General features: G+C 34.7%; 1 protein-coding gene across 1 annotated transcript in view; it reads right to left on the bottom strand.

Moving 5' to 3' along the window:
• The window catches only part of LOC131413380 (sodium-dependent phosphate transport protein 1-like), a 62,950-nt gene that overhangs the window by 15,501 nt on the left and 30,801 nt on the right, over positions 1-16,648 (bottom strand). The window contains 2 exon segments of the mRNA XM_058553912.1: positions 2,228-2,364; positions 8,807-8,897. Of these exon segments, the coding sequence (XP_058409895.1) occupies positions 2,230-2,364; positions 8,807-8,897 (226 nt within the window). The 3' untranslated portion in view covers positions 2,228-2,229.

The following is a 16,648-nucleotide window of genomic DNA, read 5'->3' as shown; positions in this document are numbered from 1 at the left end:
CCAACTATTGGTTATATTCCATTCAGTTACACAAAATTTATTAACATGTTTAATTCTAGATCCAGATTTTTGCCATTTTTAATCAGCAATCTTGAGTGTATATATATCTTGGTGATTTTTTGTGACTGCAGCATTGTGGAAATTCTTAGTACTGGCAATACTGAATCAATTTAATTTTTGATTGATACTATCAAATTTTCCTCCAACCATCATTTGGACCATTTCTTTCAATAAATCTGCTAACTAGTTATTGTTGTGTAACGTGAAAAGATTTATTTCTGTGTTAACGAGTTAGTCAGGAAACTTACTGTATGCATTTCTTGTTTCTATAGCTTTCCAATCAACCCACTTGGATTTTCCAGGTAAGCAATCATATCATCCGCTCATAATGGTAATTTTACCCTTTTCCAATGTGAATTCCTTTATGTCTTTCTCTCTCAACTCCTCCCTCTTAAGTGAAAACCTTGCTGCTTATTGCACAGATAAAATGCCAGCCCATATACTGACCCACCATGTGTGTCATCAACTCTACCTTTTCTCCACTACTTTGGATAAACTCTAGGTTCATATCCAAGGCCAACCCCTGCACTGTGCTTGGATATCATCCCTTCTGGATGACTCAAGTCTTTAATTCTGCCCGTGAACCTTCTCTCCTACATTGTGAAACCTCATTATTGGATTATACCATCAGCTTAAATACTATTGCACCCAATTCTAAAACAAACAACAAACAAACAAAAATTCCCTAATGCCACATCCCTCTACAGGCACCATGCCAATTCTCTGCTCTCCTTTGTAGGGCTGTCTATTCTGGCTGTCTCCATTTCCTCAGCTCACATTCTCTCCCTTCCTTCCTTCCTTCCTTCTTTCCTCCCTTCTGCCCTCCCTCCCTCCCTTCCTCCATCTCTCTCTTCCTTCCTTCCTCCCTTTCTTTCTTCCTTCATTTCTTATAATATACAGATAAAGAAAACCACATGAAACAAATGTGTAACTCAATGAACACTCTTTTAATTGCCTGGATGTGAAAAGTAAAATATCACCAGGACCCTAGAAATTTTCTATGTGATCTATCCTAATCACAACCTCTTCCACCCCCTTAAAAGTAATGACTATCCTGACATTTAGAGTAATGTCTTCTGTATGTCTTTATAGATTAATCACCTATGTATGTATCCCTACAGAGTTTAGTTTTGCCAGTTTTTAAAAATTTGTCTTTTAAGTCTGTTTTAATCTAGAGATTCCCCCTTCATCTTTTTTTCCCTCATAATTTATTTGTTAAAGAATCTGAGTCTTTTGACCTGTAACCTTCCTACCATTTATATTTGCTGATGATACCCTTAGGCTTTATTTCAACATATTCCCTGTTCTCTGTATTTCTTCCAAAACAGTAGCTGTTCCCAGAGGCTTGATCATATTCAATTTGATTTTCTTAGCAAGACCTTAGTGGTAGTATGTTCTTCCATCAGGATGTACACAATGTCTCTATGTCTCTCTTCTGTGGTGTTAACAGCTGTTGATGTACAATACTTGGATCCCTTAATTCATTGGGGTTTGCAAAAGGGGGATATTCTACACCGATCAATTCTTGCTTCTGTATAAGCTGAAATAATTCTACACAAAGATACTTCTCCTTCTATTTACCACTGACAAAGTTTAGAGAAGAAAGACACAATATCAGATTCTCTTTTGAACTTTAATGGATCCTTTGTCTTCATCATTCATTTGAAAATCATTCTAGCCATGGTAACCTTTAAGGTACCTCTTGCCAAACCCATTAGTAAATTTTCAGACCTTATATAATTTGACCCCTTGATAGCATTTGCCATGGGTACTTATTAACCACCTTTTTCACTTCTTTTCTGAGATACTACTTTCTCCAGCTGTTCTTCCTACTTCATTGAAGGCCTTTCCCAGTCTTCCCTGCAAACTTCTCCTTCTCTTCCTCACCTTCAGGTGTTAGAGAGGCCCAGGATCCCAAATTTATATCTCTAGTCCCAGTATCTCCCCAGAATTCCAGAGTAGCACATCTTCTGGGTTGCATGCCATACCCATCAGGAAGTCAAATAGTTTCATACTTCACATGGTCTACTCTTCTTCCCTCTGCCTGCACCCCTTATTTTTCTCCATCTCAGTCAGCAACACCACAGTTTGCTCAGGGGTCATCCTCAGCTCCTCTCTCTCGTGTATCGCCAGTTTCAAAATCTGTCCTTAATCTATCACTTCTTACCTTCAGAGGCATGTGTGTTGTTTTTCTTTAGCCCAGTCCTGAATTTCTGCTTTAGCAAATATAAGGTAGAAAATTGTGCTTATCACGTTAACGCCTGCCGTCAGGAAGAAGGTTTTAAACCAAGAAGATTCTGGATCCTGAGGGATTAAAATGCAAAGTAATTATAAATTATTAGCCTTGTTGTTGTACTTTGTAATATTTAAAAGGTAATATTAAAATTAATATAGGTTCCACAGATCACTTAACACACACGGAAAAACACACTCATAAGGAACAAAAAGAGTCATAACTTCACTCCACAAAGATAATTGCTATTTGTCTTTCCGCTTTTTGACCCACATCAATGTACATACAACTTTTCACGTATAAAAATGACATTATAATGTACATAGTGCTAAAGCCAAGATTGCATATGGTTTTTCATTTAGAAATATATTGTAAACATGTTTGCATATCAAGAAATATTTAACTGTATCATAATCTTTACTGACTAGTCATCCAGAGTTTAGATCTATAAAATTTATAAACACATCTCTTATTTCTTTATATTTATGTTGTTTTTCGCTTTTTGCTGCTACAAATTTGAATGTCTTGGTGGTTAATTACATACACATCAATGCTTTTGAATAAAATTTATCAAATACCTTTTTATTATTTATCAAAATGGTTGACACATTTTCTCTTTCAGCCTATCAATATGATCAGCGTCCTTAATAGATTTTGTAATATTGAGCCACTTTTACTTTCATAGAAAATGGCCTACTTAACAATGGTGCCAAATATATTTTAATATGCTGGTGGATTCTATGCACAGGTAATTTATTTCATTTTTTGCATCTGTATTCAAAGATTACAATAAATTTCAATTATGTTTCAGATTTTACCATTTTGCCCTTTATTTTTTCCATCAGCTGAGGTTAAATTTTATGTAGTTAAATGTATAATGCTTTGTGATTGCGTTTTGTTCTCTGGTGCCATACTTTTGAAGGATATCCTGCCTAAACTTCATATAATTATTAACTCTGATTTTACTTTAGTATCTTTATTGTTTCCTTTCTTCATTTACATTTTAATCACCTAGAATTAATTTGGGGGTAAGATATGAGAATAGAGTATAATTATATTTTTCTATAAGTAGGCTTGCCACTTTGTTTTAAAAAAATCAATCAATCTCCTCTGGTTTGAAACTAAACTTTATTATTCAGAATGTATTTTTTTCAGAACTTGACCAAATAATCATCAGTTTAATTTAAAATATAATTAAGAGTAGACATTTAAAAAATAAAAAAATATGTTTCCTGCCAGACTAGACATTAATTATATTTAATTGTAGTGAGTTCTATAATTAAAACATGCCAAACTAGACAGGTCATTGGCAAACAGAAAGTTAGCAAAAGGACCAAGAGGTACTTAGAAATCTAATGATAAATAACGAAGCTTGCAATAATTTGGTTAAGTTAATAGAATTCATTGTGATTTGGAATTGAAGTCCAACCTAGAAACTTGACGTGCCTCTCCCTCCATATATTTTCACTGACGTTGTTCAATAGGTGTGTGGTTTCCTTCATATGGACTTTGCACAATTTTCAATGTTCTATTCCCCATAGATATTTTGCAATATTGGTTGCTACTGTGCTTTAGAGTTTTCCACAGTATGATATCTAACTTTGATTTTTTCCCCAAGAGGACAATTATATTCTCCGTACATAATGTTATTTTTTCTTTGCATTTACATTGTATATACTTGTAATTTAGTTTTCTTGACTAATTGTATTTGCCAGCGTTTTCAGAATGCTAAACAATAGGATAGACCCAAACACACTTTTATTTTTCCTGATTTAAAAGGATGTGTAAATAATAATACTAATAGCCATTACGCATTGAACACATAAGCATCTGACACTTGCATGCAGATCTGATTTGGTAATAAGCTTAACCCTGTGAGGTTTCTGTGTCATCTTGGCCATTTACAGCTGGAGACACTGAGGGTTAGATTAAGAAATGTTTCCAGGTTACACAGCTTATACGTGGCTGAGTTACGATTTGAACAAGATAGTTTCACCAGAGAAATACACACTGTAAACTGCTAAGCAGCTGACTCTCATTGTTTCTAGTATTTTTGCTTAAAGGAAACTTTTTTCCTGGTAATATAATAATACCATCTTTCTTCAGTTAATGTTTGCTTCATTTTTTTATGCTGTCCTTACAACTTTCAATGTTTCTATCTATTTTAGGTATGTATCTTATATATAAATAGCATATGAATGGATTTTGTTTTTAATCCAGTCTTACAAACTTTGTCCTTTAACTGCAGAGTTTAGTCCATCTATATTTATTGTGATCACTGTTATATTTGGATTTATTTCTACCATCTCTTTTTGTGCTTTCAATTTGTCCTGTATTTTACCTATATTCCTACCCACACCCCACACCATTTCTTACCTTCTTTCAAATTGAGGGGTTTTTGCTTTTGCTTTCTTTCTTCTCGTTCCATTTCCCCGCCTCTTCCAGTTTGAAAGTTCCACACTCTATGTCTATTTTTAATAGTTGCCCTTCAAATTAGCATGTATATAAAAAAATTTATGTTAATCCTTATATTAAAAAAAATTAGGCTGGGAGGAAGGAGAAATGGGGACTTGTTGTTCAACGAGCATAGATGACAAAGTTCTAAATATCTGTTGTACAACAATGTGCATATAGTTAATAATATAGTTAACTATACAATGCTGTAATGTACACTTAAAAATTGTTAAAAGGGTAAATCTATGTCTTTTACCACATAAAAAAAATTAAAAAAAGAAAGTCAGAGAATTCTATAGCCTCTGAATAAATATTGATTCATTAAAAAATATTGAATGTTTTCTTTTCCCATCAGTCTCACTCAGATTAAATACACTATTTTTTCTTATACATTAGCTCTATCTTGTTTTTATTTATAACTCTACATATAATATTATTAATAGTTTTTAATAAAGTCAGTAGTTTTAAAAACTTCTCCGTTATGGTCTTGCATATTTTTGGTTGCATTAGTTCCACGATATTTATAACTTTTGTTACTAGTGTGAATAGCATATTATTTACATTTATTTTTTCCTAGATGGCCTTTCTGGTATTTATAAATGCTATTAAGTATGTTGGTTTTGTTCTGAGCAAAGCTACTTAATTCTATTCTTATTTACTTTTTCTATTTTTTAGTTTTTATTGATTTTGTTGGTTTTCCTAAGTAAATAATTATAGAATCATTGAAAAATTCAAGCTTTCAAATTTAACCCTCCAGTCCCTACATTCAGCCACTTCAAGACCTAATCAAAAACATCCAAACATTCACCAAGAGGTAACTTTCAAAATGTCTGCGTAGCAGAGTGTCAGCATTACTATGGGCCAGTGGTTGCTGTTTGTCTCCCAATCTTCCTTTTCTGAAAGGAAGTATTTAGAGTGGCTACCAGATTACTGTGCTACAATAGTATGTAATAGTACGGAGCATGTAACCCTTGATATGGAGGACTGTTGTGCATTATCCCCCAATGAAGGATGACACATTCTGCACTTTGAACTTGGTGCCATAACTAAGTGGGACTTTGGGTTTGTGTTGCCTCCCTTATGAAGGAGTAAAGTTGTTCCGCATGCAGGAAGGAGAGTAAACTGAATTTTTGGTGACTAGAAAAGTGAGCTGAGGTAATCAATAAGTTGTTCACTAAACATTTTTGGTCTTCCTTCCAGGATAAGGTGGCACTCCACAGGTTCCTTAAAGTCAAGTTTAGCAGTGAAATTTGCTTTGGACCATGAAATGGAGCAGAAGGTTAAAGAGCCATTGCACAATTCACTACGTCCCTTTTCTCTGCTTTGGCCATTGGGGATGCTTAGAGAAGGGGCTCTCCCCAGTTAACCCCACCAGCTGACTTGTCATAGATCTATCAACAGAAAAAGAAAAAAACACTTGTAAATTTTCGCTACTCAAGTTTGGGGTTGTTGGCACCGCAGCTGTGTCTGTCAAATTCATTCAGTGAGTTCCTAATTTTGTTTTTAAAATTTTCCATTTAAAAAATTTATTTTTAGTAGTAATTTTTCAACTGTTCTATGTGACATTACAGTTTTGAGCCTTGTACAGAAACTCTCAAGCTTCTCTTATACTTCTTTGAACAGAGTAAGCATACTGGTGTTACTGTCTAATTTGATAATTCCATTATCTGTTGTCCTTGGAGTCTATTTCTGTTGCTGCTGTTGTTTGCTTTTATTTGTTGTTCTGCTGGTTTTCCCCCATTTTGTCACGCCTCCTCAATGTGCCTGGTTATCTTTTGTGGTGTGCAGAAGATTGTACTTAAATAACTATTTCTAAGGACAATTTGATGGGTGATGCCATCTTCCTCCAAATAGTGTTTTTGTTTGCTGCTTCCAGGCTCATTTAGGGCACTAGCACCCCTGAATCCCTTTAATTTAAGATTTGATATTTTCGGGTCTACCTGAATGACTCAAAGTAGGCCATGTGAGGACTAGTTTATTTCTGTTCACCTTCACTCCTTCAGTGCAGCTCTTGGAAGGTCTCAGACTAAACGTAAGTTAATTTACCATGTTCCTCATCCTGAGCAGGTACTGGAGAGCAGCGCAAAAAAAAAAAAAAATTCAGCTTTCTCACCCCAGCAGGAAAATAACCCCTAGTCCTTTGCTCAATTCTTTCAGTTCCTGGCTTCTCCCAGATCTTGTCTGTTAAAGTTTTCTATCTCTTTACTTCTCTAAAGCTTCATAGAAGATTCTTTTTATATTTTTACAGCCTTTTTCATTGTCTTTTTAAGAGGGTTAGCCCAAATTACTTACTCTGCCATTAATGGAAGCAGAAGTCTCACTAATTCTCTTTTTAGCTGTATTTAATCTGAATTTTTGTTTTAATTTTTTTACTTTAATTGCCAGAGGTTAGATTTGGTTCTTGGTCAAATCTTATGTTTCTCATTTATATTTTCAATCCTCTTTCACTTCTTTAAACAGGTGCATAGATTTCCAATATCTCTGATGATCTGATTCTGTGGTTTTTTATTTTTCTAATTCTCACGTCACCTTTTTTCATCAAGTGTTTTGTGATTTTTGACAGATTGTGAAATCATATTCTCTAAAACATTATACATGAGGAAATTCTGGGGTATGAATTTAGGGTGAGTTTCTCCAGAAAAATTTTATTTGCTTCCACTGGGCATCTGTGGACTACTTGAAATTCAATTCTTGGCTTATGGCATTTGGAACAAATAGAGTTAGAATTTGGGCCTCACACTTGTAAAACTGGTTTATTGTTTCAAATATTCAGAAGCGTCTTTATTCAAGTTTTCCTCTCCCTTTGAGGCTGAGGCTGAGACAGACAAGTTTCCTTACTGGGCAGAGACAATTTTTGACAGTTGTGGAGCCACATTTCCTTCCACCTTTTGGAAGTTAGTAGAGAAGTTAGCTCATCTAAGAACTTCTGGAAGTCAGCTCAGCAGATCCGAGTGAGTTCAATGGAAGAACAGGTTGAGTGGGTTCTATGCTCAGGGGATAAAACATACCCTGGTCTCCTGGAGTTATTCTTTTCCAGTGAGGCCACTTCTCTGACCAGGGAGCTTCCATGGTTATAGTGATATTTCTTGCCTTTCTGATACCAGAAGTACATAGATGATCATGGAGGGCTCCTCTCTATGAGAAATTTGGCCATGATGAATGCAAACTATCTTTCCTTGGCCCAAGACATGGGATAAGGAGCATTTGGAGGAATTGCCTGCACACTACTACTTCTCAGCTTGTAAGTTTTCCTCCAAATAAATCAAGTTTATGTACGAGATACATGATGCTAGCGGAGTGAGGGTGTAGTCCTTGATGATTACAGATTTATGCCAGCATTTCCATTCTAACTCTTCTTTTATGAGTGGTTTTGGGATATTATCTCTTATTCTCTGTTTGTCCATTACATCTGAAGCTATAAACTACCCAGGATGGGCAATTTTCCCAAGGAAGCCAGTGGCTTTGATGATCCTTTACCTCTCTGGAATCAAGCTTTTCCTTCGTTTTTAATCTCTGAAATTTTCTCTGAAAATTTTTTTCAAGATCAGGTGTGCATTTAAAATGATTGTTAAAACTTTATAGGGCATTTTAAGTGTTCTTAAGAGGAGGATTTCAGGTAACCTTACCCACAACACTTGTAGAAACAGAAATCAGCCTTCATAGAAGTGTTTCTTTTGGTCATTCTTTAATTCTATTTGTTCCTGATTTTTCATTCCTTTTCTGAAAAAACTGTATCACGTTACTTATATTACCATTCGCCCAAACACCTGTTTTGATCAAGCCACGCATTCATTATTAAAAACCACAGAGAACCACTTCTGTTCCAATGACCAATGACTCAAGAGTTCCTGTCACAACTAATTGACATATAATGAGAAAGAAATTGTATTTTCTGTAGGTTTGGGGGGATGCCTGATTGGACCAAGTTTAATATGACACAAAAACTCATAACTCACCTCCTGCTGATGTCTCCTCTGCAATTTTTTGTATATGTATTACCTTGTTTTTCTGTACAATTAATATCAGAAAAATAACTACCCATGTCTAGATGTTCCTTACCTGATTAAGAATTACTCCAGTCAGAGCGGAAGAAATTATTCCTCCTACCGTTCCAATTACAAGCACAACTCCATTAAGAAATCCATAATATCTATGCAAAAAGAGAATAAGAATGAGAATAACAGCAAAGAATGAGAATAAACAGATGTAAAGTAATACAAATGCTGCAGGAAAAGCCAACCTAATCAAATGAGGTTTAAGAGAAAGAACTGCTGATTTCCTGAATTTCCCATTCTTATTTCTATTAAATTCCATTAAAATGTCAGAAAAAGTATGTGGATATAAGTAACTTTCTAGTTGCAATACAGAATCAGAAAGCTTGGCTTTAGCAGTAAAGGATAGTAAAATATTGAGAAAATGAGACCATATTAGAGTGAAAGCCAGCAGAGTTAGGAAATCTATAAATACGGCTGAGAAATTCAAAAGGTGATGTGGGTTGGTAGTAGGAACTGGTTTAGGGTTAATACAGAATTGAAGGACTCTGTTCACGTGGTCTGTTCACACAGTCCCAGAGCTTCTGGCCCCAATGATTGCTCCCAATACTCAGGCAAGGAAACCAGAAGCCTAGTTTACAAGAAACTGTAATTATCCAATCCTGGATGCCCAAACCAATTTCAACAGAAAGTGAGCTACAAAAGCAGGGAAGCCATGGAGAATAATAGATAAAGTAGAGGTCAATCCATGAACCATACAGAGCAAAAGAGTGCCTTTTGGAGAGCAGAGTCGTGTCTAATCAAGAAACGGGTTCACTCCAGGAGAGAGTCTTTGCCTTTCCTGCCCAACAGATTTCACAGTTAAATGTTCTGTGTTTTCAGTTCTTCCCTTTCATGAGAGGGCTTTCTGTTTGTTTTGTTCTGTTCCTTTTGTTTTATCTCCCTGGGTCGACTCCATTCCTTCTCTGCCTTTATGTGTTGAATATGGGGGGGAGTGTATAGTTTGTTTATTAGTTTATGGGTCCCTAGTCAGAGAGGCATCATATCTGGACCTAGAGTCCCTGGATGTTGAGCTGTGTGCAGTCACTGGGTGGAAATTTGAATTCTCTCTTTTTAGGGAGCTGGAGAGTGTGGTCTAACATGTGAAGGAGAACATATATGGTTATGAGCAGCAACAGGTGCAGATTTGGGCAGAAACCGTCAATTGTCCCCACAATTCATTGTTCTCTTTTTCATTTTGGCAATAGAACCCCTGGGGTTTTGGTGGGAATAGGGCCACTTACGCCTTTTGCAAACCCTTGTTCCTTTTGCCTTAATGAGTCCCTATAAAAATATTAAAAATTATATTTTTATGACTGTGTGTGTGTGTGTTTTGAGGGACTTTCCAATTTCATCTAAATTGTCGGATTTATTGGCATGAAGTTGTTCATGAAATGCTGTTATTTTCTTCATCATGTGCTAGGACTTACCATAATGCACCTTTTTTCATTACTGATTTTGATAATTTTTCTCTTTATTTTTCTTGATCAATCTTCTTTATTTCATCAATTTTATTAATTTTCAAAAGAACCAACTTTTGACCCTATTGGTTTTACATATGTAAAAAGTACATATTTTATATTATTACATATTATACATGTAATTATTTACAATTACATATTATTGTCCTAATCTTCCTAATTTCTTTCCTCCTACTTGCTTTGGGTTTAATTTGCTGCTTTTTTCCTACCTACTTAATATAGAAACGTGATTATTGATTTTAAGATTTAATTGTCTTTCAATATGTATGTTTAAAGCTATACATTTCTCTCTGGGTATGATTTTAAAAGCATCCCACATGCTTTGATATGTTATATTTCATTATAATTTAAAGTATTTTCTAATTTCAATTGTGATTTCTTCTTTGACCTAAACATTAATTTCAAAGCAATGGGGGTTACCTATGTTTTGCTTTTGATGGTAACCTTAATTTCACTGTGATCAAAGAATATATTTTGAATTATTTCAGTCATAATAAATTAATTGCAGGTTGCTTTATGACTCAGCATATTGTCCATTTCAGTAAATGTCCCACAGGCAACTGAAAAGAATGTGAATTCTCTCCTTGTTGAGTGCAGTGTTCATATGTCAATCAGGTCAACTCTGTTAATTTTTTTTGTTCTAATAATCCATATCCTTACTAAGTTTTTCTCTGCTTCTTTTTTTTGTACATGTTATTGAAATAAGTGTGTGGAAGTCCCCTCCTTCATTGTAAATTTGTCTAGTTCTTTGAGTTCTCCTAACTCATGATGAGTATAAATTGAAGCTATATTATTGGGTTCAAATAGATGTAGAATTCTGATATTTTTCTCTTTACCATTATGAAATATCACACTTTATTTCCAGTAACGCTTCTTGCATTAAAGTCTATTTTATCTGATGTTAACATAGTTATTCTAGGTCTCTTTTGGTTAATATTTGCTTGGCATATCTTTTTCCATCCTTTTATTTCATCCTTTCTGTATCCTCATGTTTAATGTGTGTTTTTATTTGCAGCGTAGAGCTGCATGTTGTTTTTTATTCAGTTTGACAATCCTCATACTTGAGTATTTCATATTAATGTAGTATAATTACTGATATACTTGTGATTATCTTTATCTGTTTACTATTTATTTTTTGATCTCTTCTTTTACATTCCACTTTTTCTTTCTTTTAGATTCATCCATTTTAATGTCATTTTTCCTTCTACATTATTTTGTTATTCTTTTCAAGCACTGAAAATATTATAACATGCATTCTTTACTTCAGTGTATCATAAATTGTAGTTTTACTATGCTCTCTATAATACCAGAATCTTAGAACATTTTTAACTCTATGTATCTTCCTCCTGCTCTTTGCATTATTTCATCCTATATTTTAATTCCTTAACACATTTTATTTCCATATGCATTTCACCTCACAAGGTACTCTCTGTTGTTTTTAAAGATCAATAGTATCTGTAATTATGCCCATATTTACCCTCCTATTGCTTCTCAGTCCTTCTTGCATTTTCAATCCTGAAAATTCCTTTTAGCATTTCTTTTAGTGAAGATCTGCTGGTGACAATTTCTCTGTTAGCCTGTTTGCCTGAAAACCTTTCTATTTCTGCTTTGATCTTTGAAAAATATTTTCACTGAGCATAAAATTCTAGGCTGGCATTTATTAATTTTTCAGCAATTTGTAGAGCTCATTTCATTATCTTCTAGTTTTCAAGGTTTCTGTTGAAAAGTCGGATGTTAGGCTTACTATTGCTACTTGAAAGTATCATGTCTTTTCTCTCTACTTCCTGGTAAGATTTTTGACCTTGTCTTTGGTTTTCAGCATTCTTACCATATACATACATATATACACACACATATATATATATTCAACATTTTATCATAGTTGAAATTCACAGAGCTTTGTGCACGTGTGGTTTACTGTCTTTCATTATTGTCTTTCATTATTTGGGGCTATTTTCTCTTAAAATATTGCTTATGTCACATTTATCTCTTCTTTCCTTCTGAGACTTAAGTACAGATTTCTTAGCCTTTTTACTTCAGTCCACATTTCTGTTATTCTCTTTTGTGTATTTTCTATTCTTTTTTTTCTCTAGATACTTCAATCTGGATATTTTCTTGTGATATGTCTTTTAGTTTACCACTTCTGTCTCCTCTTTGGCTAATTTGTAACTAAACTTATCTATTAAGATCTTAATTTCAGACATTTTATTTTTCAATTCTGGAACTTCCATTTGCTTGTTCTTATAGATTCCAACACTGGTCAAATTCTTTATCTTTTCACTTGTTTTCTTAAGCTTTTCCTTTGGTTTTTGGATATATTAATCATAGTTATTTCAAAGTTCTTCTTGCCTGATAACTTTAATATCTGTATCAGTTGTAGGACTGTTTCTAACAGCATTTTATGGTTATTGATCACATGGCCCTATCCCTTGGGATACCCAGTGATTTTTATTAAATGCTTGACATTGTGAATAAGAAGGTATATGGACTCTGGAATATGTTATGCTTTGCCAGAAAAGATTCACCCTTTTCTCTAATAGTTATCTGGATTTAGAGGGAGGGAACTGATCACTTTAATCTAATTAGGGAATGAACTGAGATGAGGCTAGATTTCTATTTTGATAAGACTCAGTTTACCTCTGGTACCCCGCTGTTCCTTGGGTACAGCCCTCCAGGGTGTGTTAAACGGAGAGCTCAGTATATTCAGTCGGATGCCTCCAGGCCCTGGTAAATCTCGTCTCCTTAGCATAGTTGGTATGGGAAATTCTGCCATGCTTCTCATAGGTTTTTATCTTAGATTTTTTTGCCCTTTGCCCCATCAAATTTCAGAATTCAACAAATATTTCAAGGAGAAAAACTACTTTGCGTTTAAGTTCTCTTAAATTTTCAATTTTTTCACCCCAGCACTGTGCAACTACCAAACGCTTGGCTAATTTCTCTATTCAGAGCAGCAGAGTTCTACCAGGGCCAAACCTGGATTACCAGCCCTTTTCCAATTCCCAGAATTAGCGAATGATGCCAAGGAAAAATTGATGGGGACTGTCAGCTCACCTCTCGGAGGTGCTAGCCTCTGGTGTCTGCTCTTATTCGCCTCTGCTGCTGTCTGATGACTTTTAGTGAATACTTTTGATATTTTGTCTTGCCTTTTCAAGTTTTTCCCAGCTCGAATGTCAATCATCTACAATTTGCTCAATCCCATGTGGAAGTTTAACAGTTTTCTCAAATTTTGCTTTATGGCTGTAAAATGTTAGATGCATAGAAATTTAGAACATTATATCTTCTAGTGGATTAAAATACTTATTAAAATATCCTTTTTTGTCTCTAGTAATGTATCTTGCCTTAAAGTCTACATTGTCTGATCTATTTTCCTTTTAATTTATATTTCGTTTTTGCTTTTATTTCAATCCAGATTAATTTAAAATTTGGAAGATTTATTCCTTTTATATTTTATGTTTTTCTGATACATTTGACTTAAAATGATCATCATTCTATTTTTTCCCCATCTATTCTATGTTCCTTTTTAACTTCATTCTTGATTTCTTTTTCATTAATTGTTTTTTAAAAATATCATCTCCTTTACATTTTTACTATCCTTCAGTAGTTGCCCTAGAGAGTAAAACACATATCCTTGACTTATTTTAGTCTAATATGTTAATATTTTTTTATCTATTTTTATTAATGAAATTGCCTTAGAACACTTAAATTCATTTATACTCTCTCATCTTTTGTGCTATTTATTGATGTGCATTTACATTTACATATAATTTATACCCTATAAGGTATTATTGTTTTTGTTTTGTGAATTCAGAAATTATTAGATTTACTCTGATATTTTTCCTCTCCATCTCTCTTCATTTGTTCCTATACTTCTATGCTTTATCTGTGATTATTTTACTTCTGCCCGAAGCATTCTTATTTAATAATTCTTTCATTAGAGGTCTGTTTCTGATAAATTCTCACAGTTTGCCTGAAAATGTGTTTACATACCTTAATTCTTAAAGGGCATTTTTGCTGGATATGGACTTCTAGGTTAACAGCAATTTTTTGCATGTTAGAGATTGGCTTCTAGCTTTCATTGTTTCTGCTGAGAAGGCAGCTGTCAGTCATTATTGCTCCTTTGAAACTAATGTGCCTTTTGTATATGGCTGTTTTTAAGAGATCTCTTTCTTTCTCTTTCTCCTGTCCCCACCCCCCAGCCATTTTTTGCAGTTTTACTACGACAAATCTAGATATAGTGTTTTTTCCATTTATCCTGTTATATATATTCTGTAACTATGACATCTTTAATGACTATGCTCTTCTCAATTTCAGAAGTCTTTAGCGTGCTGTGGCTGTGGAAAGGATTTGACCTATTTTTACTGAAAGAGATGCTTTTATTACATACTCAGAGATATAAATAGAATTCCCAGTGTCAAGAATCCTGAGTGCCATGACAATTCCTCTGAAACCCATTACACATCCACAGGATGGAGAGGTAAACTTATCTGTGAGTAGCAAGGTGAGAGCTTTTTATGCTCCATCCCTCATGCCACCCAATCCCCAAACAGTAGGTATTTGATATGGGCAATGAAAATAACCTTGAGGTTGTTCTCAGGCAGGGCAATTTTCTGAGCAACAATCAGCTCTAAAATTGCTTATTCTTCAGCTGCAACAGCCCATGGTAAAAAACATTTTGGAAGTGTAAATAGCCACCAAAGCAGACTTTCAATTTTATTGATTTTATATTTTGGCATAATATGATTTAGTAGAACCTGAATAAGATTCAGATGTCTGAATTATAGTTTAGTCCCACATGGAACGAAATTCAAGCGTTCACGATCCATTCATCAAGTCAAAAATATTTAAAAGCAATTAAAATTACTTTCGGAGCCTCCCTTTAAGAATGTCAAGGGGTTGGGGCCAGCCCTGTGGCATAGTGGTTGGGTTCGGCATGCTCTGCTTTAGTGGTCTGGGTTCAGGGTTTTGGATCCCAGGCACGGACATACATCACTCATCAGCCATGCTATGGCAGCGACCCACATACAAAATAGAGGAAGATTGGCACAGATGTTAGCTCAGGGCTTATCTTCCTCAAGCAAAAAAAAAAAAAGAATGTCAAGGGGATGGCAGTGCCTTCTTAATGCATCACAAAGTATCTTTAGAACACTTTATACTTTTCTACTCTTGCTACCCCTCAAAGAGATGGCAGCCACTACATTCTCAGGTCTTCTCTGTCTCACTCAATCCCATTTCTCAAACAATATTCTCACATAACCATATCTGTATGTCTCCTCTTTTTCCTTCCAGACCTTCCTTCTTGCCACCTTTGTTCTGCTCATACAAATGAAATCTCTTGTCCTACTCTTCAGTTCTAACAAAGACCAAATTCCCCTAAAAGGATAATTTAGAAATTTATCCTCTAAGGGAACTCTCTTTAAAAGCGAAGGGAGGTATATGATTAGGAACATTCTTGCTTAAATAAGTTTTGTCTCCATCCCATTAATAAAAAATAGTTTAAGCAATAAAACTTGATATGGTTGGGATATAACATATATATGCCCTAAAGATTGAGGATGAACTAGGTTAAGAGACTAAGAATTTTTTCCAAATTTTATATTAGTGTATTTATTCTCTCTGACTCTACAAAATTACTCGGCTATCATGGAATTTAGGCCCATTGGAACGATGCAACTCAGGCAAAGTCCTGTGTTACCCAAATCATTGCTGGCTGAGATATTTCACATCCTATTGACCAGGTGCTGGCAAATAACACTAGTAAGGGAATGACTACAGCTAATCAGCTTTGGAGGCAGACATATCCAAGTATGAACCCTCACTCTACTTATTACTAATCATGTAACTTTATATAAATTCATTTCCCTGGTCTTTTGTTTCCTCACCCACACTATGTGGATAATATTATTTCACTCACACTGGGGTATGACAGGCACGTAAAAAATACTCAATAAATAGCAGCTATCTATAATTTCCTTTATCTATTTGTACATACATTCTTAATTTACCTGGTTTTCAAAGTGCATATAGCTCAGTTGGTATTGTGCATTCTATTATCAAATAATTCTTTTGCATCTTTATACAATTCCAAGTATTAATCAGAACACCTACAGCCATTTTTAAAGAAGGTCTCAGAACTGAATAAATCAAATGGATACATGTCTTCATTACTCTGGCACTCATGTTGTGTGGATGTGATGGGCAAGATTCTTTATAGAACTGTGACAAAGTGGATTATTCTTGGTTGATTTTGCCTCTCTACCTCAGGGCCACTGCTTTACAGAACTTCAGAGAATGCTGTTCATAGTGGGTCTATGTTCTCCAGGGAGTGCTAGCCCCACAAAGTACGATGTGAACAGCATCCCCTGGAGTTGTGCAAATGGCAGAGCTGCTTC

This window comes from Diceros bicornis, chromosome 14, assembly GCF_020826845.1.
Source record: "Diceros bicornis minor isolate mBicDic1 chromosome 14, mDicBic1.mat.cur, whole genome shotgun sequence".
Classification (NCBI taxonomy): Eukaryota; Metazoa; Chordata; class Mammalia; order Perissodactyla; family Rhinocerotidae; genus Diceros; species Diceros bicornis.
This window is presented reverse-complemented; position numbering and strand designations above follow the sequence as displayed.